This window comes from Jaculus jaculus, chromosome X (assembly GCF_020740685.1).
Source record: "Jaculus jaculus isolate mJacJac1 chromosome X, mJacJac1.mat.Y.cur, whole genome shotgun sequence".
Classification (NCBI taxonomy): domain Eukaryota; kingdom Metazoa; phylum Chordata; class Mammalia; order Rodentia; family Dipodidae; genus Jaculus; species Jaculus jaculus.
The window spans coordinates 138,206,507-138,232,782 of record NC_059125.1 but is presented as its reverse complement, the minus strand read 5'-3'; the positions used below and the strand labels follow the sequence as shown (position 1 = coordinate 138,232,782).

Genomic DNA, 26,276 nt, shown 5'->3' with positions numbered 1-26,276 from the left:
ATTTTTGTAATACTTTTATTGAAGAACAATTCCCTTGCTATAAAACCTACCTGTTTGAATTCAATGCTTTCCCAATATTCGCTGAATTTTGTAACCTATCGCTGCAATCAGTTTTATAATATTTTATCACTTCCTGAAAAATCTCTTTACTTTAGCTACCATCTCTCCAATTTCTCAAGCCGTGGTGACCTCTAATCTACTTTCTATCAATTTTGGGGTGTATGATCCCTTTAATAATGTTTTCTAACCCATGATCATGAAATAGCTTTCCCTTTATTTCAATCATTAATTTATTTCAGCAATGTTTTATAGTTATTAGACTTTAAGTTTTGCTTTCAAACTTTGTACAATAGAAATACAAATGGCTTTTGTATGTTGTTCTTGTATCCTCCATCCTTACTGAACTTGCTTATTCATTTTTACAGGTATATGCATTGCTTACATGTGTGAATTTTTTTATAAAGATGATTTCATTTGTGAATATAGTTCTGCTTTATTGTGGGAAGTGTCTTGGGATGGGGGATTTGTATATATATATATATACACATACATACATACACACATGTGTATATATATATGTATATACATACATACATACATACATACACACACATATACGCATGTGTGTGTATGTATGTACACATCCCATGACTATAGTCATGTATATGTATATATGTGTGTGTATAAATGTCAATTATGAAGAAGTTAGAATTTATTTTTGAATTTTCTACTTTTTCCTTTTCATGGTTGCATTTGATAAATTCTGTGGCACTCAATACATAATATTGAGCAGAGAAAAGTCAAAAGCTAAAATCAAATATGAGGATGACGTGTAGATCTGAGATGTGTCCAGACTGTAGAAGCTTGCTCACCTCTGGAGTTTGGCAAAGTTCTCCAGTTTCTTCTGCTTCTAGACTTGCTTTCCAGTTTTAGCTTGACTATTTTTTAAAGATTTATTTATTTATTTATTAGAGACAGAGATTGGGAGAGAGAGAGAGAAAGAGAGAGGGAGAGAGAGAGAGGGAGAGAGAGAGAGAGGGAGAGAATGGGTGCAAAAAAACCCTCCAGAACTCCAGATACATATGCCACCATGTGCATTTGGCTTCCATGGGACCTGGAGAACAGAACCTGGATCCTTGGGCTTTATAGGCATGCAGCTTAACTGCATAGACTAACTGCATAACTCCATAGACTATTTCTTTCTTTATAGTCAAATCATGTTAGGTTATCTCTTCTATTTGGAATCTCCTCTGTTAATGTATATGAATTGTAATTAATTTTTAAGCTCACATGTCCCATTATTTATTAAACCTTTTCTCCCTCTATCAAAGTAGATCTGACAATTTATCTCCTTTCCATACTCTACTGTATGAAATATTCAGTAGTTTTATGTCACATATTCCTCATTTTTCTTTTTTCTTTCCTTTATTTTATGTTTGCTTTCCTTTTTAAAAGAATTTTTATTTATTTGTGTGTATACATGTCTGTGTGTGAGAGATAGAGAGAGAAAGAGAGAGAGTGAGAGGAAGGAGGGAGGGAGAAAGGAAGAATGGATGTGTCAGGATCTCTTGCTCCAGATGCAGGATACTTTATGCATTTGGCTTTACATGGTTACTGGGGAATTAACATGGGATGGCAGGCTTTGCAAGCCAATGCCTTTAACCACTGTGCCATCTCTCCAACCCACATGTACTTAGTTTGTATTAAGTCCCCTTTCCCCTTCTCTGCCCTATTTCCCTGCTCCCTTTCCCAGCCCAACCAGGAATTCATGATCTTCCCTGCCTGGACCTTCCATTTTCTGAAATTGTAGGTCTATATCACTCTTCAGTTCTTTTTTTTGAAGCTTTACAAGGTGAGGTGAGCATCTGTATTTATATTTCCATGGACCACAGTGCCTTGTGTAGAGGAGCCAAATAAGAAAGATTGAATTACAGTGGGTTGGAAAGATGCTCCAGTAGGTGATAGCAGAAGAACAAGTTAGCAAGAACCTTGATTTTTATGTTGCTAGTCAGAATTATGTGAGCCTTTCATAGTATATTTTTATTACAGAACAAAGTATTGCATAGTTTGTTCTACTATAGTCTAATGGGAAACTATTATGTTCCATCTTTTAAATCATAACATTTGTCAAGACAGCACTTCAGTTTGTTGTGTGTGCAAAGTCATTACTGCTTACAGATGGTATGGAGTATCAGTGTTCAGACAGAAAGAGAAAAATTACATTTAAAGAATCCCATCTGCCTTGCAGCAGGATTTGAGACCCACAACAAAACCTAATTTTATCTGCCCAACACATCAGCCATAGGGGATGCTCAGAGATGATTCCTAAAAGGAAGCATTACTGTTAAGAATTTCAGATTGTAAAAATAATGAAGTTTCCTGCAAGATTCTTGATATGGTTTTGGAAGAAACTCATTCTTGGAAGAAAATAGGTTGTAAAGCCATATCTAGTTAATAATTCATGTGAGAACTATCTGAGTGTATTCTGAGTACAGATTGCACATGGCCTATCTGAAGACCAAACCAGAAGATACTGTAACATCTTAGTGACTCTCCTAAAATTCTGCCTTGAGGAGATTTTGAATAAATAAGGTATCCTCTCTGAAATATTAAAGATTTTAATATCTACCTTGGAGGATTGTTGATATTTTTAGTTGTATAGGTCCATTAATAATTCATTCTTTCTTTAAAAATATTTTATTGAAAATTTTATATATGTACAAAATGTATTTTGATCTTATATTTTTTCCTCTTTACTCTTTATTAGTGCATGCACATAGTTTTTCTTTAAATATTTCATTTATTTGCTAGGAGAGAGGGGGGGTGGGGAGAGAGGGAGAGAGACAGGAGAGAGATAGAGGAGAAAGAAGGAGAGAAGGAGAGAATATGGGTTCATCAGGGCCTCCTTGCCACTGCAAACAGACTCCACAGGAGTGTTCCACTTTGTGCGTCTGCTTTATGTAGGTCTTGCTTGGGTAATCGAACCCAGGCCATCACACATTGGAAACAAGCACCTTTAACCACCGAGGTATATTTCCAACCCACGTGTACTTAGTTTTTCTTAACCACCCTTCTGCCTCCTCTGCCCCATCTCCCTGCCCCTTCTCAGCCCTGACATCCCCCCTTCTACTTAAGATTCGTTAGCTTTCCTACTCTACTTGCTTGAAGCCTTCGATTTTTTAAAATATATTTTGTTTTTATTTATTTATTTATGTGAGAGCAACAGACAGATAAAGAGGCAGATAGATAGATAAAGAATGTGCACGCCAGGGACTCTAGCCACTGCAAAGGAACTCTAGACGTGTGTGCCCCTTTTGCATCTGGCTATTGTGGGTACTGGGGAATTGAGCCTTGAACTGGGCTCCTTAGGCTTGGCAGGCAAGCGCTTAATCACTAGAACATTTCTCCAGCCCAAGCCTTAAACTTTTACCCTCACATTGGCCTTTTTTAGTTTACTGTCATCTACACACTCCCACAATAAAAAAGAGAGCTTCTTGTCTTTGGTACCTGGGTTATCTCACTTGGGGCCAGCCTGGGCTACATGAGGCTATGTCTAAAAAATAGAATGAATGCAAAATCCTTCTTTTTGGGGTTTAGAATGTACCCTGAACCAAGGTGACATGTGTTCTGATCCTTCTACTTCTGCTTCTTGAGTGCTGGGATATGTGCATGAGTCACTATGCCATTTGTAGGGTGCTAGGGATGGATTGGGCTTTGTGCATACTAGGTGAGCACTCTGCCAATTGATCTGCGTTCCAAGCCTGAGACGTTTTATATCTTAAGCTTTGGAGTTAAAGAGTCAGCAAGAGAAATGGGAATCATATTTGTTCTTTCTTTCATATTTCTGGAAGGAATATATATGGAATTGCAGGAGCATCCAATTCAAAGCAGGGTGCTACTTGATATCAAAACTTTTAACTAGGAGTCTAGTATTTCCTGCTTCATGTTTTCAACAATAGCTTCCCTTGTCTTCCATAACTGTTCAATGAGACTGTCAAGTTTCCTGTTGACTTTCTTGTGTTAGATCCTCTCCTCTGTTGCTTTGTTGCTAATCTAGACTTTCTTAACTATCATCTCATCCTTTTTCAATAGTATGCAAATGTTATTATCATTATTATTTGGTTTTCTGAGGTAGGATCTCAATCTAGCTCAGACTGACCTGCAATTCACTATGTAGTCTCGAGTGCTGGGATTAAAGGTGCTCGCCACCATGCCCAGCTGCAAATGTTATTTTAATGGCACAGATGTGGGAAACATCTTAGGGTTCAAAAATACAACATATTTTCCTTATATGTGTGGATTTTACATGTTATGGGAATATTGTTTGGGAATATAAGAGTAATGAGGGAAGAGGTGAGGGAAGACTTACTCAAAGTTACAAGGAAACTCCCTGGCTGAGCTAAAGTGAGACCCTGGTCTTCCTACTCCCAGCATACAGCCTTTTGTTTCATACTCCAAGGCCTCTCTTATGTGAATGTTAAAATTGTAGGGTAAGTAGACATAATTTTTTACAGTTAGGCAATAGTCTGAATGGTAAAGAATCGAGTCACATATATTGCCACTTCCAGATTTGCCACCTGATATAATATCCATGAATTAATCTTTGTATGTGTTCCTGCTGTTCAAATCAGGGGGAAAATCTGAGTCTTTACTCTGTGGGGATATTTCCACTTGTGCAGGCATGTGACAGGAGGGAACATTCTGGTCCTTATAATATGTGCTTTCTACCATATCTCTATGTGACATATTTTTGACTGTTATGAACATATTTATCTGAAGCAACACAACAGTGAAAGGAGATTTGTGGATGTTTATGTCTATGCTTAGGGTTGAGAGTTATCAGGAATCTAAACATGTCAATAATTGTATATATACATATATGGTATTATGAAACTTTCTTTTGTTAAAAATATATTATTTTATCAAATAAATAAATTTAAAAATATATATTATTTTATTTATTTGAGAAACAGATAAAGATGCAGGAGAGAGAGAGAGAGAGAGAGAGAGAGGTGGGGAGAGAGAGGGAGAGAGAGAGAGGGAATGGGCATGCCGGAGCCTTCAGCCACCTTGTACCATTTTGTGCATCTGGCTTATGTGGGTCCTGGGGAATTAATCTGGCTCCTTTGGCTTTGCAGGCAAGCTTCTTAACTGCTAAGCCATTTCTCCAGCCTAAGACATTCTTTTTTTGTGTTTGTGTGTGATGTGCATGTGTGTGTACATATTTATATGTGTGTGGGGTGTATATGGGTGTACACATATATGTTGGGGCCAGAGGGTGACATTGGGTATCTTCCTCCATGGCACTCCATTTTTTTTTACTGAGGCATAGTCTCTCACTTGAACCCCCAGCTTGTCTTGGGGATCCCTTGTTTCCCCCTTCTAAGTACTGGGACTATAGGTAGGCTGGGATTTTCATGTGTGCTGAGATTCCAAACTCTTTTCATTAAGTACTTTATTTACTGAGCCATCTCTCTCTCCAGTGCCAAAACATTTTTCAAAACTAGTTTTTATATTCTGATCAATTAGACATTTATAATGACTTGTATCTTATGAAAAAAGTGTCAATTAACTGCTTAATGTTTTCATTTGGGAGAATCATTCTGTAATATATTTCACTGCTTGAGATGACTCATTGAGAATTTATTCAATTCTCTTGAGAAGTATTGGCCTTGGTAAAGCACATCTATATGGGAAGATTTGAGGAACACCAGGAAGGGTGTGTCCTCAGCCTGACACCACCAAATACTAGAACTTTGAAGGTACTTTTATCAGAGAGCAGGTGGAAAATATGGCTGCAATATAAGATGTGGAGCCACAGGCATTAAAACAGCTCTCCAAATAGCCAAGTTGAATGACCTATTTTCTTTTAAAAAGTTATCCATGTTCAAGGACCAGAGGCAGATAATGGACTTTGATTTCTGCCCCTACAGAGTTCAGTAGATTTGAACATCACAAGTTCGCATTTAAGATCTAGGACAGCTAGGCCATGCTGAACAATTCCAGGGAGTCTCATTTGTAATGATAAAAGTGAGGTACATGCTATTGTTTATTGAGCACCCACTGTTATGCCAGCAATTTTACATGTCAGTGCATAGCATCTTGAGAGGTGGATATTATTATGCCCAAGTTACAAGTGAAGAAATAGCTTGGAGGCCCAGTGAGTCTGGGTAGCTTGCCCATGCAAATTGTTATAGCTACTGAATGTGGCAGGCTGTATTGGAATCAATATCTGTGTCAGTATAGAACCACTAGACTATGGTCTCTTCTCATTTTTTCCTGATTTATAACATGGAATAATAATAATTTTAGGATTATTTATGGCCATTTTAAGGATCTAATAAAATAAACGGTTCTCAGAGCCAGGTATGGTGGCACATGCCTTTAATCCCAGCACTCGGGAGGCAGAGGTAGGAGGATCACCATGAGTTTGAGGCCACCCTCAGACTACATAGTGAATTCGAGGACAGCCTGGGCTAGAGTGAATCCCTACCTTGGAAAACCAAAATAATAATAATAATAATAATAAATAGGCCTAAAAGTGCATTGTAATTTGTGCAGTGAAAGGCACTTTCAGAAGTTCATGTGCTACAATGTCTCCACCTGACTGTCCACCCTTCAGAAAAGCCTGGATGTCCTTGTGTTTGTACCTTGTCCTAGGTTTCGTGATAGACATAGATTGTGAAACAAAGTAGGTCATTGGCCTTATGTGTCCAGTGATGTTGTCAAGAGCATGAATATCTTACCCTGTAGCCGAGAGAGGAAAGAGGAAAAGGATGCTGCTGATGTGGCTACTTCTTTCGGGCACAATGAGAAATCCTGTATGTTTTGAGCTGCACTTTGACATGGATGCTGTTTCTTGTTTGTCATAGAAACTGGACTGCTCCTCCCCGTAAAGGACATCAGTCATTTCCTAATGCAAGACATTGCCTTCCTGTCTGGTAAGCAAACTTTATCATGGAAATAAATGTAGGAATTGGTCAGTAGAGTTAGTTTGGCACTTATTATGTAAGTGGCTTTCTGTCCATGTCCATATCCATGCACCATACACCATACACACATACATTAGCATGAGAAACATTTTGTTTATTTTTATTTATTTATTTGAGAGTGATAGAGAGAGGGGGGAGGAGGAAGGGAGGAAGGGAGGGAGGGAGAGGGAGAGAAAGAGAAAGAGAATGGGCATGCCAGGGCCTCCAGCCACTGCAAACAAACTCCAGACACGTGTGCCCCCTTGTGCATCTGGCTAATGTGGGTCCTGGGGATTTGAGCCTTGAACCAGGGTCTTTTGGCTTCACAGGCAAGTGCTTAACCACTAAGCCATCTCTCTAGCCCATAAGAAACATTTTCATAAACAATATAACATGCATCTTGTTGCTAAACAAGTGAACACTAAGAATAATTAAGAGGTTTGAAATATGTGATTAAGCTGGGCGTGGTGGCGCACGCCTTTAATCCCAGCACTCGGGAGGCAAAGGTAGGAGGATCGCCGTGAGTTCGAGGCCACTCTGAGACTCCATAGTGAATTCCAGGTCAGCCTGAGCCACAGTGAGACCCTACCTCGAAAAACCAAAAAAAAAAAAAAGTGATTAAAACCAACCTTACTACTCTTTTTTTAAAAAAGTTTATATCTATTATAACCAGTACACAGTTTTTAATATTTTATTTATTTACTAGAGAGAGAGAGAAGCAGATAGAGAGAGGAAGAGAATGGTCATGTCAGGGCCTCTAACCACTCCAAACATGGAAGTCCAAACTCATACATCACCTTGTGCATTTGGCTTTATGTGGGTCCTGAGGAATCAAACCTGGGTCCTTTGGCTTTGCAAGCAAGTGCCTTAAACATTAAGCCATTCCTCCAGCTCCAGGATATATTCTTATTATCCCTTTGTCACAACTCCCATTACCCTGGGGGCTCTCCTCAGTGGGGTTATGGTATTCACTGTGGAGTCATGGAGACCTCAGTCCCTGTGGGGTAGCACTGGGACTATGCTTTAGGATACTCTTACCCACTCTGTGGCACATACAATCTTTCTGCCTCCTCTTCCACATTGTCCCCTGAGTTATAAAAGGCCTGTTGACAGTTGGATTTAGTATTGAATACCTTCTGGATTTCTGCTTTGATTAATCACCGTGTCTGTTACCATAACCCTGGAGCTGGTTGTCAGACTAGCAGTAAGAGCAGTAGTCAAGTTGCCACTTCCTCTGCAATTTATCCCAGCAGACATGGTAAAGGTGGCAACTCTCAGGCTGGGCAGACTTGTCTTATATAAAGACTTGGTTCTGCCCATTTTCTCTGCTATTTGTAAAATAAAACAGATTCTCCAGCCAAGAGTGATAGCAGCTTGGGTTAAAAGGGGAATGCAAAGTTATTTGAGAGACTTTTTGGTGTGCAAGGCCACTTGATTTCTCCAGAGAATAGAAGGGACTTCTCTCTGAAATCTATGAGTTTCCTGGCCATGTAGTTCTTACCCGGTGTCTAGTACCAGATAGGTGTTCTCTCCCATCAAGTGTGCCTCATGTTCAATTAGAGAATGATTACTTGCAGAGGCTGTGTGTCACTGTTGTACAAGTGTGTGCTTCTTATATAGTTGGTTGATTTGTTAGTGAGCAAGGTCCCCTGCTTATTCATGCTGTTGGTGACTACTATTCTCCAGTGGCTCCCATGGGCTTTCTAGCACTATATGGCTAGCCAGGAGGGAGCTGGTTCCCCTCTCAGTTCCATCATGCCAACCTCATTACTCTTGTACATTTACTTTTCTGAATAAGTTTTCAGAAACTCAGACAGGAGAATCCTGGATGTGAGGGTAACAGTTGAGGTAGATTTTGAAGATTTCTCCTCCACAATAGAAGCTTATTACTCAGAGGTTTATTACAAATGATGGCAAGCAACCTAAAAGATTTCATTTATACATGATAATGCTTACTTTTCTTAAGTATATACATAATTACTAGAACTATTTTAAATGCACACACACACATACATTTTTCGGAGGCAGTTTCTCACTGTAACTCAGGCTGACCTGGAATTCATATTGTAGCTCAGGGTGGTTAAAACTCATCCTACTTCTGCCTCTCTGTTTATAAGCAAGCACCATTACCGCCTTCTCTTAAAGCCATAGCAAACACCATTTTCTTTTCTGCCTCTATAGATTTGACTGTTTTACTTACCTGCTAGAAATGGAAACCTACAGAAGACTATTCGGTGACAGGCTGCTTTCCTTTAGCATCAAGTTTCATCCACATCATGTGTCAAGTGCCAAAATTGTTTTGTGTTTTTTTTTTTAACCAGAATTTTATTTTCTTTTCTTTCTTCTCTTCTCTTCTCTTGCTCATTCTCTTTCTCTTTCTCTTCTCTTCTCGCCTTCCTTCCTTCTTCCCCCTCTCATTCTTTCTTTCTTTCCTTCTTTCTTTCTTTTTTGAGACAGAATCTCATTCTGTAGCCCAGACTGTCCTCAACTCACTATAGCTCAGTCTGGCACTAAACTCATTGCAATCTGCCTGCATCAGCCTAATGAGGGCCTCCATTACAAGTGTGAGTCATTCATGGCTGGCCCACGATTATCACTCACTGAAAATGAATACCAGGTGCTTGTGAAATATTTTATATATGGTTTCATGTGCCTTCTGGGGAATCAAACCCAGATTATAGAATTTCTAAGCAAGTGCCTTTAATTGCTAGGCCCCAAAATTTATTTTTACAAATGAACAATATTTAATTTTATGTATATGCTGCAGTTTGTTTATTCATTCATCCATCCATTGATTACTTGGACTGCCTTTTTCTATGCTTATTTTGAATGTTGTTGTATAATCATTCTATATTTTTTTATAAATATAAATATTTTGTTGCTCATTTTGTTTCTGGTCAGATTAAAGCATAGTTTGGCTTTAAAGTAACAAAATTGCTTTGAGGTTCTAACAAAATTTGATAACATTAAATATTATGTTTACAATATGAAACAGACAAAGAAAAAAATCACCAGTATACACATTGATTTTATGTAAGTGAATGTTTTCTAGGTATTGAAAATCTAAGAAACTATCACATTCTTTTAAGTATTTATTTCTTCCAGAATAACACATACATGCTCATTTTACTAAACAGGCATATACTTTACAGATGTTCTTAACTGATCTTTATCTTTTAAACATTTTATTTATTTGTGAGTGTGCCTGTGTGTGTGTGTGACGTGTACCAGGTCTCTTGTTGCTGCAAATGAATTCCTTTCCAGCTTTATGTAGGTGGCTGGGGCATTGAAATTGGGCTGGCAGGGTTTGCAAGCAAGTGCCTTTAACATCTGAACTATCTCCCCAGATGGCCTTTACTTTTTGTAATTGTGAATTAATAGTGATTTAATGTTGCTTTTTTGAGGCAGGGATTTCATTCTAGGCTGGCCTAGAGCTCCTGCCATCCTTCTACCTCAGATTATTATTATTAACTTTTCTAAGTAACATAAATGTGTGATAGGTAGTAATGCTTCCTTATTTTTACTTTGTTGTTTCCATTGCTTGTGATCAACTGTGGTCTGAAAATATGACATGAAAAATTACAGACATAAACAACTCATATATTTCAAATGGTACACCATTCTGAGTTTTGTGATAAATTTTCACCTGGGAAGCGAATTATCCCTTTGTTCAGCTTATCTATGTTGTATAAGCGTCAAGCCTGTTAGAGAATTAGTAGCCATCTTGAGTAGCAGTTCACTACCATGCCATCAAGGTGTTGTGTTCAAAGAATACTTTTTCTTAATATGGTCCTCAAACCTAAAGTACAAGAGCAGAGTCCGAGGTTGATTTCAGTGCTCATTCAGTTTGGGGCTGTTGCTCAGTGCATAGAGTCTCCTGTGCCCAAGAGCTTTCACATCACTCTAGGGTTCCCTAAACTGTGAGCTGAATAGACCATCCTTTGGGCTTCTCCTCACTTTTTCTTGTTTTTCTGCTCTTTTGTAGTTAATTAAAAATACATCTTCATATATTTTCTTTTGGAGAAAATGCTCCAAATGGAGAAAAAGGAGAAAAATTTCCCAACTTAGAATACAAAGATCTATTTTGTTCTCTTATCACAAATTTTATATCTAGAATGGTACTTATAAGTGCTTGACATTTTGATAGATTAAAATCTGGTAGATGAATTGGTCAGTGATCTTTTTCCATTATAGGAGCCATGTACCATTTACATTGATGGACAAACTTTGCATAAGCTTTAGGTGGTTCTGTCCTTAAGAGTGCTCATCAGCATTTTTGGGAAGTGTGTGTGTGTAGGTTCTGTCAGATATTACAAACTGATGTTAGGATTTTGAGCTGTCAATTCTGCTTAATATATTTTGCCCCTGTATTACTAGGTTCATGAGCACTTAGGATTATATACCCTTGAAGGACTGAGCACTCACCATCATTAAATGAACTTTAAAAAATATCTAGTAGTATTCTTTGCTCTTAAATCTAGTTTGTCTAATACCAGACAGTGTTGCTTTTAGTGCATTTATAGTTCTCTATTGAAAGTGTATTCCTTGTATGTAGCACATGGCTGGCTTTTACTTTTTTAATCTAGTCTGATGGCCTTTGACTTCTAGTTGAAATATTTAGACCATTTATCCTATATGGGATCCTGTTATTTTTTTTTTTTCTTTTTTCCATGCTTGCCATGGACTATGTTTTATGAAGTTTTCTGTCAGTCACTCCTTTGGAATTTACTCTCAAAACCTTGATGTAGAAACTCATGTTTCCCAATGTTCCTTGGCTGTCCAACTTGAGGGGTCAGATCAGTTCTTCAATCGTATTTATTATATGTCCATCACATGAAATTTTCTTCTTAGTTATTTCTTCTGTTCTCTTTGTTTATTATTTTTAATTTAGAAATCATTCTTCCACCCTTTAAATCTAAAGTATCAGGCACTTAGTATTGTTTTGGCTAATATAGAAAACATGATTTTCATAAAAATTCTTACCCAAAATAATCTTTTAATCACTCCCTTAAATCTAAGATTCCTCTTTCTTGTGTTGTCATACAAATTGATAATTTGGCTGAATTTGTTTTGCTATTTTAGGTGGCCGGGGAAAGGACAATACTTGGATCATCACATTTCCAGAAAACTATAATTTCAGATGTATACCAGAGGATGTAATAGCAAAGGTGCTCAATTATCTAACATCTATTGCAAGGTATAATATTTTCTTTTTGTATTTGAAGCAGAGTTTCACTCTAGCCAGGCTAACCTAGAACTCATTCTATAGCCCAGGCTGTCCTCGAAGTAACAAACATCCTTCCACCTCAGTGTCCTGAGTGCTGGGATTAAAGTCATGAGCCATGGTGCCTGCCTTAATTACATTTATAATTATTTTCTTTTGTATCAAATGTCCATCTATAAGTTATAACAGTAATATAACAATGGCTTTTCTCTGTTTTTCTCACTATCTGCCTCTCTCTCAAAGAAATAAAATAAAATATTAAAATAAAAAATAAAAAGAGCTAGGCGTGGTGGTGCATGCCTTTAATCCCAGCACTTGGGAGGCAGAGGTAGGAGGATCACCATGAGTTCAAGGCCACCCTGAGACTCCATAGTGAATTCCAGGTCAGTCTGGGCTAGAGTGAGACCCTACCTCAAAACAACAACAACAAAACAATAAATAAATAAAAAGAGCCAGAGAGATGGCTTAGCAATTAAATCATGTGCTTGTGAAGCCTAAGGACCCAGGTTCGTTTCCCAGTACCCATGGAGGTCAGATGTACATGGTGGCAGATGTGTCTGTAGTTCCTTTACAGTGGCTAGAGACCCTAGCACACCTTTCTCTTACTCTCTCTATCTGCCTCTTTCTCCTTCTCTCTCAAATAAACAAATTAAAATATTAAAATAAAAAAAGGCCTGTTTGTATGGCTGTTATGTTGGCATTGTGAAGAATAAGCAAACTTACCTTCAGAGTAGATTAATATAATAGAAAGTGGAGGCTGACAGCTACTTAAGTTGCCCTAAAAATATATTGAGGAGGACTGGAGTGTAGCACAGATGTTAGAGTGCTTGCTCTACCATAGATGATATACTTGGTTTGATCTACAGTATCTCATAAACTGGGTATGGTGCCATACACCTATAATCCCAGCACTCAAGAAGTAAAGATAGGTGGATCAGGAGTTCAGGATCATTTTCAACTACATAGGGAGTTCAAGGCCAGCTTGACTTACATGAAACCTTGTCTTCTCTGTCTGTCTGTCTGTCTGTCTTTCTGTCTGTCTATCTATCTATCTATCTATCTATCTATCTATCTATCTATATCTATCTACCTACCTATCTATCATCTATCTATAATCTATCTATGACCCATCTATCTATCATTTATTTATCTATTTGTCATCTATGTTATATATCCATCATCTCTTTTATATATAATATACATACACCCACATTATATAACACACACACACACACACACACACACACACACACACACACACACAGTGTTTACCTTCAAGAAGAACATAGGCTAAGTCTGATAATTATGCATTAAAAACATAAAAGTGGTACTTTTAGAGCAAATAATAGATATCCTCTAAAGGGCCTTCCCTCAAGGAGCAAAAAAAAAAAAAAAAAACCAAAAAAAAAAAACCAAAAAAAAACTTAACAGTATGTTTCAAATGAATAAATATACCATTGGCTCTTGATAGACTGTCATGAAAAAAATTGAATTTGATGCTATGAAGAACAGATGTCTTTATGTTTTCTCACCCTCAAGATTTCAGTATTCCAAATACATTTTTCCAACTTGCCATTATTGTACAATCATTTTCCTATTAAAAAGATTAAAATTAGTATTATAAAAGAAGTTTAAATGGAAGTAGAGTAATATAGAATGTTTTTTAAAAGCTAGTACTTTGTAAATATTATTTCCAAATTTAAACCTGTCTTCAAACATCAAATGTAAATGAATTTATAAGTAAAATATTACAGAATACAAAGCTTATAAATAAAATCATAGACAAAATTTTGGTTATTACTGAGAAAAAATATTTCCTTTTATCTTGCAGGCAAAATGGATCTGATTCCCGATTTACTATTATTCTGGATCGAAGACTAGATACATGGTTCTCTCTCAAAGTTTCACTTCAGAAAATCTCAGTAAGTACTATGCACTGTACAATAACTTATTTTTATTTTACATCACACTTACTGCTTGGGAAGCTACATTATCTTAGTCTTGATAGAGACAGTGAGAATAGATGAGATAGAGAAGTAAAATGGTAAGAAGCTTTTGTAGATATAACTGAGGTAAACCACTTGCCCTGGTGCAATTATGTGTAGGAAAGAATGAATAGTCAGTGGCTGAAATTATGAGTAAGCAAAGTTTATGGTTCTTTATGCCTTTCAGAACAATGCATAGTTTTATAAACCCTTTATAAAATATGCCTTTCAGAACAATGCATAGTTTTATAAACCCTTTGTAAAATGGGAATAACTGTGCTATATACACATTATATATAGAAAAGCAGAAAAACATTTAAAACTATAATCAGTAATCCAATCACTGAGAGGTAAGCACTTTTTAACCTTTTTTGTGCGCATTTTTGACTTGTTTTTTCTAGGATAGAGTCAGGAAGTGAGTCCTCCAAAGTGACCCATTTCTGCTACTGGAAACTAGCCCTCCAAGACCAGAGGGAAAGAGAGAGAAAAGAGTTTTCCTAAAAGAAACAATCTGAAAAACATAGATCTTCCCACAGTCGATATGGATTTACAATATTAAACTTTCTAGAGATGTAATGTCTTGGTGTGATGCTTCCTTTTGCCAGTCGAGGAGCTCACAGGCCTCTTCTCAGCGCATAAGATTGGGGCTCTCTGTGGAAATTTCATGTAGCCCACTTCTCTTACTTTTTCTTTGAAATGTCAGCATGATATCCATGTGATTTTTTTGTTATTTAATTATTTTGTTTCCATCACTTTGTTTTGTTAAATCAAAAACTCAGCAATACAATGTGTAGTTACTTTTCAGCTGCTAAGTAGAAGAACATAAAAGTTTTACACATTTATTATATAAGCATGTGTTGTTTAATACTTCTATACAATATATAATGTTTAATTCAAGACAATTATACCTGTCTCCTCAAACACTATCATTTCTTTATGGTTAAATCATCCAACATGCTTTATTCTAGCATTTTGAAATTTACAGTACATTACTGTTGTCTGTAAGCACCTCTCCTGTGCAATAGCACACCAGAGCTCCTATTTCTATCATCTGAAGTTCTTTCATTGTCCAGGGGCTGACTCAAGCTACTCCTAAAAAATGTTGATTTAGTGACAAATGCAAGATAAAAAGACCTTGGGTTGTTGAACTTCTGAGTCAATATTTTTGCTATATTACTTTGTCAATTAGCAAAAAAAATATACCAGCACTCAGGCCGGACATAATGGCAAAAATAAATCAGACCAGTCTTTTCAAATCCAGTATAGATTATTTCTAATCTTATGTAATTCAGCAGTGTATTTTTTGCTTGGTCTGGCATGGTGACAAATGCCTTTAATCCCAGCACTAGGGAGGCAGAGGTAGGAGGATCACTATGAGTTCAAGGCTACCCTGAGACTACATAGTGAATTTCAGGTCAGCCTGAGCTAGAGCGAGACCCTATCTCAAAAAAAAAAAAAAAAAAAAAAAAAAAATATATATATATATATATATATATATATAATGTAAAATAGAAAGATATTTTGGCTGGGCACACTGGCACACGGCTTTAATCCCAGCATTTGGAAGGCCAAGGTAGTAGAATGGCTGTGAGTTCAAGGCCAGCCTGAGACTATAATGACTTCCAGGTCAGCCTGGCCTAGAGTGAGACCCTACCTTGAAAAGAAAAGTAACAAAACAAAAGAAACAAAACAAAACAAAAAATCTAATCATAAACAGCAAGAACACCAGATTCAGACAAGTTACTAAAACAAAATGCCAAAGTCTTTAGGTGTCTATTTTTCTTACTCCAAAGCATTCATGTTTATTAAGTAACATTGATACTCCTTATTTCCTAGTTAAGTAGTGGAGTGAGGTATCACTACAACTTGTTTCATGGGTGCTTCAATTACATTGATATGTCTTCTTTGGAATGTTTCTGTAATGAATCCAAGGTTCAATAGCTAAGTAGCTAAATAGCCAAACCATGAGTTGAAATTTTATGAACTCCAGTAGAGTGTTTTCTACCTGCAACTTTACATCATGTCCACATGACTTCTGGATATACAATTATATTCAGAGTTTGTTTATTTTTCTGATAAAAGGCAAAATCATTTTGGAGATAGTAGCTCTGCCCTTCATGTACCATTTAGCCATTATCAGTGGGGCTCAGTGAAGTAAAAGCCATTTCCTTTGCTGTGTCTTTTTAGAATTGATCCTTGGGCTAGTTGAGTAGACTTTGATTTATATCAATAATTAATTTTTTGTATTTTCATTGTTTCTTCAAGGTAGGGTCTCAGTGTAGCCCAGGCTAACCTGGAATTCACTATGTAGTCTCAGGATAGCCTTGAGCTCATGGTGATCCTCTTTCCTCTGCCTCCACATTACTGGGATTAAAAGCGTGCACCACCATGCCTTTTTATATTATTTGTTAATGAATTTAATGAAGATTTATATTACATTTTATATTAGTCTTTTCTCTTTGTATATTTTTTGTTTATTTTTATTTATTTATTTGAGAGTGACAGATAGATAGAGAAAGAGGGAGAGAGAGAGAGAGAGAGAGAGAGAGAGCGCACCAGGGTCTCCAGCCACTGCAAATGAACTCCAGATGCAAGTGCCTTCTTGTGCATCTGGCATCCGTGGGTCCTGAGGAAACGAGCCTTGAACCAGGGTCCTTAGTCCTCACAGGCAAGTGCTTAACCACTAAGCCATCTCTCCAGCCCTCTTCGTATGTTTTTATTGTTGTAATAAAATATTTTTTTATTGCCTAACTTGTTTTCTTTTGGCCACGACTATACCTGCTTGGTTAAATTGATTTTCATTGACTATTTGCACATGGCATTGGTCTTTGGGTGAAGTTTTAGTATTATTAATCAAATAGGTTGTAACAGAGGTCTATCTTTTTTATTATTACACAGAAACATAAGATTAGGTGCTGATCCTATCAGCTTCAGCTCAACTGAAGAGTAATGTAGTTTTTTTAAGGGGCTTCAGAAGTGCTGCTCTACCTTTTTGTTCTATGGCTACTCTCTGAGGGAGGAAGTAAAGAGCTTAGAACCCTCTTTTTAATCTCATAACTGCCAAATTGATGATTCTGGGCAAAAACAGGGGTACAGGTAGAGTCTAAAACAAAGAAAAAACTCCCTGAGGTACAAGTGGCTAGGTGTTTTTTTAAACATTTTAAATATTTTTACTTTAGATAGAGTTTTTACATCTGTATTCAGAAGCACATTAATTATATCTCAACCATTAATAACTATTGGGCATTATCAGAAATAAATGTCAGTATCTCAAGAACCAGCTGATTTCAATAACAAAAGTTGTCATTCATGAAGGACTTCTGGTGAAAGTAACTGTTGTGTAGTGTGGTGTATTGCTTTAAGTGAGGGTCTGTAAGATGATCTTAGAGTTCAAATTTCAAGACCTCAACCCTTCCAAAAATAAAAGGAATCAGCTATATTATACTTCATAGCTAATGAGAGGAGATATATAAAAATATTGATGTTTGGCTTTCTGGTTGAGCACGTACTTCTAAGGAAATGAGATGATTCCTTCGGATATATGCCTAGGAGTGCTATAGCTGGGTCATATGGTAGATCAATCTTTAGCTGTTTTAGGAACCTCCACATCTCTCATATGTGGATCCTAGCTACAGATGATTGGGCTTCTGCGTGAGAAGGAAAATTCTTAGTAGCAGAGGCCAGTAAGTTAAAAAGGAGATATAAAGAGAAGAGAAAGGAAGAGAGGAGGGTACTTAATAGGTTGATATTGTATAAATGTAACTACAATGATTGAGATGGGGAGGTAATATGATGGAGAATGGAATTTCAAAGGGGAAAGTGTGGGGTGGGGAGGGAGGGAATTACCATGGGATTTTTTTATAATCATGGAAAATGTTAATAAAAATTAAAAAATTTAAAAATATATTGCTGTTTGACACATCATTTTAAAAAATGGGATGTTGTCACAGTGATCAAACTAGAGTATTAGAACATTCATCCCATTAAACATTTATCATTTCTTTGTGATGGAATATTTAAAATGCTCTCATCTAGCTATTTGGGGAAAGGTTAATTTGGGAAGGAATCATCCACCTTAAAAAATAAGTCTGTGTTTGCCCGATTATTATCAGGAGAAAATTCCCCAAACTGTAACCTTACCCAATGTTTAAATCCAAAATACAATGTTAAAAAAAAAGAACAATACAGAATGAAAATTTAAGTCTCATACCAGAGTAGGAACAAGAGCAAAAGTTATCAGTGAATACTACCTTCACAAAGAACTTTAGCATTCCACCTTAAAAATCCAATTGCGCAGAGGAGAAAGCCAGTCCCATCCACACTCCTTGGAGGAGAGTGGTGTTTTTTTTTTTTTTTTTTTCTTCCTCCACTCTTAGGACATGCGTGCTGTTCTCCAGCAGTCCCACACAAGCTAATCCACAAGGTTCAATCAGGCTAAGTAGTTGGCGGACTGTGTCAACTCTGAATTACAATGAGCAGCAGGGGAGGATCTGTCAGCTGACTAATCAAGGATAGTGGATTTTTTTGCAGCTCTGCCGCGGTGGTAATGGGTAATGCAAGCAGCCCCAGCCCTGGTAGCTTTGTTTGATAGGGATTTTTGGCTGCCGTTTTTATATACCACCCAAGAAGCAGCTCATATTTCATCAATGTTGCATTGACAATCGGAAAAGAAGAGTGTAATTGTGTATAGGCGAGATGGCAGAAGCTAATCCCCCGAGAGGCAAGATGAGGTTCAGAAGGAATGCGGTAAGGGCTCTGCCTGCAGTCCTGGAAAGCCTATTCCCAAGTTTAAGTGCAGAGATGCTGCAGCTTGGTGTTACAGCACAAACTGCTGAGTGTGGCTTTTAAGGACAGATGGAGAAATGGAGTCTTATATTTGCATGCATTGCATTGATGTGATTACTGGGAGAGGTAGAATATCATTTCAAAATCTAAATGTCATCAAGTTTGTTAGAGAGCATTGTTGGTCATGTTATTTTGTTTAAGATTGTATTAGTAATCTGGAATCATTGCGCTGCATAGATTTAAATTACGATTTAAATAATACTTAACAACAGGAATTATGCATTCTTTGACCATGGTCAAGTGGAGTGTGAAAACATAGATAGAACTGGGGATGATTTCATCAGCACTTAAAAAGGCAGCCCTTTTTAGCTCTCACTGAACAAGTGAAAATATTTAAACAAATGAAATGATATGGAATTTTAATTTTCATCTTTAGTTCTTTTATAAGCTTCCACTTTAAAGATGGAATTTTAGTCTGTTGGCAACTGTTTTCTTGTAAGGGAAAAGAAAGTGGCTTGCTTGCCAATATAGGCTAAAATTTGCAACTCTCTTCTTTCAGTTACATTCCCAAAACTCTTCTACTTAAATGTTCCCTTCATTAATTCATTTATATACTAACTTACCCAGAAAATTTCAAACAACATCTTAAGATCTGTTTTGGAGAAACATTGAAATAGCAGTAGATAATTTAATGAACTGGTCACCTGTAAGGCTTTAAATATCCCCCTTTCTTTCTAAACTTAAGATAATGTTATTGGTGTTATGGTTTAAGACAGAAAATTTCTCAATCAGAAATTGAGACAACACACACAAGTGAGAAGTTGAAAACTAGTTATATAAAATCTATCCTTTTAAATAAAAAATAAAACAGTAAACATAAAAATTTCATTAATGTTGAATGACTGTGAATGCAATTTGTATTTTGTGATAAGGCTTTTAGCACAAAATATTATTTTGTGCTAAAATTATTATGTGCTAAAATATTACCTTTTCTAAAAGGCATTTAGCATAAAATGTTTTGACAAATTTATATATTCATCTCAAAACATGATTTTGTGTTATGAGAATAATAGTTTCAGACAAATGTCTGAACACAGCAGTTCATAAGAAATGTTTTTGCAATATTTTGTGGATCTAACATTGGCAGTTAGTTCTATTACCAAAGGAAACTTTACTTAAACTTTCAGAAGTTCCTATTTCTTTTCTATGAATAGGTGGTTTCTCAGTGCCAACCTTTGTTTCATATATGCACACATTATTATATACAATTAAATGCAGCACATATGCACACATTGAATACGTCAGCACTGGGCTACCTATAACCCAGGCTACAGCGGGCAATCTGTAATCATTATTGGGCCCCAGGAACTCTGTATGATAGAGAAGATAAAGCATGTTTATAAAGAACTATTTCAAAGGAACTCCAAAGTGGCCTTTTTTTAAAAATTTTTATTAACATTTTCCATGATTATAAAATATATCCCATGGTAATTCCCTCCCTCCCCACCCCCACACTTTCCCATTTGAAATTCCATTCTCCATCATATTACCTCCCCATTACAATCATTGTAATTACATATATACAATATCAACCTATTAAGTATCCTCCTCCCTTCCTTTCTCTACCCTTTATGTCTCCTTTTTAACTTACTGACAGGAGGTGTCATTTGTTTAGACCTTAAGTTAGGGAATAACATTTACATTTTCTTTTCTTAATTCCTTCCCATTATTGTCTTTTCCTTAATAAATGAATCACTTTAAGTGTTCCACCCAGTGCAATTGATAAATAGATACTGAAGCCTGGAACTATAGTGGCAATTAAATATGCATTCCTCAATGAGTGAAATAAAGGAACCCCCTATCTGGTGACAAAATGGCTTACTTTGAAGGATTTTTGGAGTTGTACTGATCCTGGAGGTTATGATGGCCTAAAGTTTGGTTCAGTGAAATGGAAAATCTATACAGGATTAATTGGATACCAGGTGATGAAGAGGGAATGAGAAAACATTGCATGTGATAAGATGGGCAGACCCCAAGGAAAGATTATTGTTAGGATAATTTGTCATTTGTCATGTTGTTTGGCAATGTGTCAAGCAATTCATATGTCCTCTACTCTTGAAGAGTGGAGACATGGGTTGGGGGGAGATACTATGGAAACAGCTCATTCTACTGAAAACTCTTGTACATCCTGAGTGAGCAAGGCCATGGGGCTTCTCCAGCATATTCTGCAGAGATGGCTCAGATCTTACCAAGGTCAATCATGTGTCAGCATCTCAACATTATATACTGCTGTGATATTAGATTACAGTAGTGACCCTTCTGGGTCTCAGTGATTCTCAATTGTTCCCATAACTTGTTTTAAATGCTGATCTGGATCCTATTGCATAGAGTCAAAGTTACCCATTTCTAAATGTCAAAAAGAGTAAATCTATATGTGTAAGAAAGGTTACATATCTAGAAAAGGCTTGTGCTTAGGATCCAGATAGGCCTTAGTGGCTCTGCTCATCAGCAGTGCTTCAGTTTGCTTCCTTGTGGAAGGGGTAATACCTACCTTGATACAGTAGAATAAGGCTAAATAGGAAAGTGTCTTACAGCCTGGAGTGTCAAGGGTTCCTCTTACCATGATTATGTTTCTTTTTCCAAAAGATTATAAAAGAAATGCTATAGGACTAGAAAGTGCCTTTTACCAAACCAAATAACATTTCAGGCCATATAAGACACTTTAAACATTTTAAGGAAATGATTAGAATAACTGAAGGTGTCATAAGGTGGGTGAATTATCTTCCTTAAAATATTGAACAAGAGTATTGGACAAATTTACTTTCTAGAATTTAATAGTTAAGTCATATATTGGGTTTTGCCCTTTGTGATTCTTATTACCTGCTGAAAGACCATATATCCAGGCAGTCCTATAGCTGCTTATAGTAAAAAGGAAAAAAAATCTCTTCCCCAAGAGGGAAAAGTGATAGGAAGCTTGGAGAACCAGTAGGAGCTGCTGCAGAGGTTTGGCTGGGGCTGTGCAGTGATTGGACACATGACTCTAAACCCGGCTACGGTAGGCAGCATGCTCCTGTGTAGGGATATGCCTTTAAGCAGTCACATGTTGGAACTAAAAAAAAAAAAAAAATGCCTGCAATAAGCTCAAACTAATGCTGTTCACTCTCTCATGCAAAGTCTTTTCAAAGAAAATAAATAAAGCAAGCTTGACCCATGACTATATCACTTTGCTTTTTTTGACAAGTTCTCAAAAATGATTTATTGTTTTGGAATGTAGCATTTAATTTTGGAGAAAGTAGAAATTGTGCCTTTTCATGTTTATATAACCATACAGATCAGGGATTCTTAAAGCAGCATACCAAAGCACTTAGAAATACTGTATTTCCAAACTGAAATAGCAGAGTACAATGATCTTGATCTGTACTTGATGTGATATGTACACCTGCATCTGATGCTACATGCGGTTTGATTGTTAGTTTAAATACTAGCTTTAAAATGGATTATCTGGATCTTTTTAGGTATAAAGACCATGTTCCCTAAATCTATGCTCACATAGACAGGCGTAAATTAATCTTATTGCTCTGTGGCCTGTCATGGTAAAATTTCTCAGATTTCTCTGTTCCATCCACATTGTCATAGCCACCTAGCACAGAATAAGGTGTAACTGTTGCCTTCATATTAGGTATGTGAATATTTATATTCAGAAGTTATAACTTGGCAACCCAAAGAAGTGTTTTGTTTATACTCTAAAATGATTTTACAAAATTTCAATTTGTTCTCATCTTTAAAAATACAAGTTTTGGGCCTGGGAGGTGGCTCATTTGGTAAACTGCTGATTGCATGAAGAGCTCAGTTAAGATTCCTAGCACCAACAATAACAGTGGGTATACTGTGTGCCTTTAATCCCACTGCTGTGGTGGTGGAGACAGGAGAATTTCTTGGGCTTCCTGTCTAGCTAGTCTAGCTAAATCTGTGAGCTCTGGGTTCAATTAGAGACTGTTTCTCAAAAACTAAGAGGGAGAATAAATGAGGACACCTGATATCGATCTCGGGCCTTCATATACTTATACTTATATACTTATGCACACACACAAACACATGTGCACATGCACTCCCACATATGTACACCCACACACATACAAACGTAAACACACATTAAGGAAAATACAGGTTTCACATAGGAATTTGACTTTCCAGATTGGGCAACATTTGGCTGGGCTGACTGGTAAGTTCCCAATGTTTGGATACACTCTTGTTCACCACAGTGCTCAGTACTTCCTATGGCTCTTCAACATGTAAGAAGAGTGTTACTTGTCATTTGCTACCTCATTTGGGCTGTACTTTAATGAAACCCTGACTGCACCACATTTACACCATTTCCCTATCATAAGGTGGCGATTAGCTTGACCACCTTTGTTTTAGGTTTGTAGCCTCAACTTGGAAAAGCATAGTGGTTTATTCGTATTGTACCATGCTGTTTCCTTTCTTCACTAATCTTGCATATTACTCCCAGTCTTTGTCTTTGGAATTCTTTCATGTGGCAACTGTTTTGAGCTGCTTTCTATATAGTACCTCTGTTCTAGAAGCTGAGGAAATAGTGGCAAACTGGGATGACATTCTGAATCAATAAATCCAATTAATTTCTTTTTTTGCTTCAAGACCACCCTGGCCTTGGTCTTTCACAGACTTTATGCTATTACTTCTTCATATATATCATTCTGTTCTTTTGTTTCAGTAATTTACCTACTGGACTATAGTTAATAATTGCTAATGGACTCTGCTATTAAACTGTCATTTCTTAAAAGATGGGGAAGGATAGCATTTAATTTCTATAACTTCTATGTCTAAAGGTACTTCATCTAATATGTATTTTATCTTTTGTGCATAGGCGGATGTATATGTGTATGTACACTTGTGTATATATGTGTCCATGTGTATGAATGTGAGCATGAGCATCCTACAGTGACTGTGTGGAGGTCAGCGGACAACTTTCAAGTCTGATCTTGCTGGTCTATCTCATTGGAAGGCAGTGTTTCTCTTGATGTTGCTCTGTTGTTCTTTTTTGTGTATTGGCTAAGAGCTTCAGAGAAATTCTCTTGTCTGCCTTACATCTTGCTGTTAAAGTGATGGGATTACAGAAGACCATGATTTGTGGCCTTTTAAATGTAGAGTCTTGGGTACTCAGGCTTAAGTGGCAAGTGTTTTACTCACTGAGCCATCTTTCCAGCCTTGATCTTTCATTTAAATACATGTAATGAACACATGGAAATTTTCAAGGATGACAATAAGGATTCCTTAGATTAAAACAAAAAAGTGGTTCTATAATATAGTTTTATTTCATTGTTTAGTGCAAAGAGAGTAGTTCAGCTCCCTTTGCCTTTTAGCTTATTTTAAGAACCTGCTTCCTATTTATGTTTTTACAGGAAATAAATGCAATTTGAGTTCAAATTTAGCAACACTGTGGCATAAAGACTAACACATAAACCATTGGAACAGAAGAAAATTCAGAAATTATTTCATAATTTTATTGTCAGCTAATTTTCAAACAAAAGCACAAAGAGGGGCAGGAGAGATTGCTTAGTGGTTAAAGGTGCTTGCTTGTAAAGCCTGCTGACCAATCTGAGTCCCATTCTTTTCAGCACTGAATGGAAATAGAAGGTAGAACCATGAGAATTTGAAGCTAGTGGTTTGTTTGCAACAGCACAAGACCCTGTCCCAAAGAAGTTGGAGGAAAATGATATTGAGGTTGTCCTCTAACCTTGACAATACATTATGGCATGAGCATGCCTACCCCCACACACATACACACCAAGAAAAACACACAGAAAAAGCACCAAGAACATGCATTGGACAAAGGTCAGTTTCTTTAATAAATGGTACTGAAAAACTGGATGAACATATAAGGAAGAATGAAGGTAGGCCTTTACCACTTACCATAAAAATTTAACTTAAGATAGGCATCATGTTTCATGTCTTTCATCCCAGCATTTGTGAGGATGAGGTAGGAAGATTGCCATGAGTTCAAGGTCAGCATGAGTTAAATAGTACATTCTAAGTCAGCTTGGGCTGGAATGAGACCCTACCTCAAAACACATACACACACACACAAAAACCCCAAAACAACTCAAATCAATGATCTAAATGGTAAAACTGAAAATTATGAAACTCTTAGAAGAAAATGTAGGGGAATATTTAAAAGAATTGGTGTAAGCCAAGTTCTTTGGATATGGTTCCAAAAGAACAGGCTAAAAAGCATAAATAGGCAAATGGGATTACATCAAACTAAAAAGCTTTTGTACAACATAGGAAACAATGAGCATACATTATAGGAATATAAATTAGTACAGCCATTATGGAAAATGGGATCCTTAAAAAAATTGAAAATAGAACTACATATAATGCAATAATCCCACTTGTGGGAATATGCAAAAAATTGGAATGATATTAAAGAGATATGACATATCGATCTTTATGACAGCACTATTACAAATAGCCAAGGTATGGGATCCTTCAAGGTATCTATCAATGGGAAAATGGTAAAGAAAATATGGTATACATACATAATGAAATATTCAGCCATAAAAGTGTGAATTACTATTATTGTAGCAACGTAGATGCAGTTGTGAGACATTTGATCAAGTCAAAAAGCCATGTCCCAAAAGACCAATAACTGCATGCTTTCATTGGTGGAAGCTAACAATGTTGATCACATAGAAGTAGAAAATACAGTAGTGGTCACACAATCCAGGAAGGGTCAGGTGAGAGTGAATAAACGGTACTAAAGTACAGTTAAAGAAGGAAAAGTAGTTCTGTTGTCCTACAACACTGTAGATTCATTATAATTAATGATAACTACAGAGTAGTTTGAAAGTTGCTAACACGTGAAAATGCTAAAATTTGAGAAGGTAATTCTAATCACCCTAATTTGAAGGCTGTACATTGTATATGTGTATCAAATTATTATAGTGTACCCCATTATGAGTCAAAGTTTTATATATCAATTAAAAATAAGTGAAAATATAAAAATTAAGTGAGAAAGAGAAACCAAACTAATTTCAAAGTTAAGCTTTACAGTTTAATCTTTATAACTTAGGTTCTGCTTATCTAGTGTGAGAAAATTTCATACCACGGGTATTACAAGAATCTGTCCTGATAACCTTATGTTATTTTTATTACTATTTCCATGTTTTTAGATCTTATCAGTATCCATTTTTTAAGTGTTGGCCTTTTACTGACTTTTATGACTTTAAAATTTATTTCCTGTGTCTGATACATGTTCAGTTGAAAGGTTGTTTTGCCAATTTTTCTATCTTT

General features: G+C 36.5%; 1 protein-coding gene across 4 annotated transcripts in view; it reads left to right on the top strand.

The window, feature by feature from the left end:
• The first annotated feature begins 6,888 nt into the window (after positions 1–6,888).
• Mcf2 (MCF.2 cell line derived transforming sequence) overlaps positions 6,889–26,276 on the top strand; it is a 72,673-nt gene continuing 53,285 nt past the window's right edge. For 3 of the 4 annotated variants that reach the window (XM_045140266.1, XM_045140265.1, XM_045140264.1), the window contains exon 1: positions 18,582–18,926. In XM_045140266.1, the coding sequence (XP_044996201.1) occupies positions 18,876–18,926 (51 nt within the window). In that variant the 5' untranslated portion in view covers positions 18,582–18,875. Of the gene's footprint in view, positions 6,942–12,053; positions 12,169–14,026; positions 14,118–18,581; positions 18,927–26,276 lie in introns of those variants that run through there. The other variant, XM_045140263.1, reaches the window with a different exon arrangement.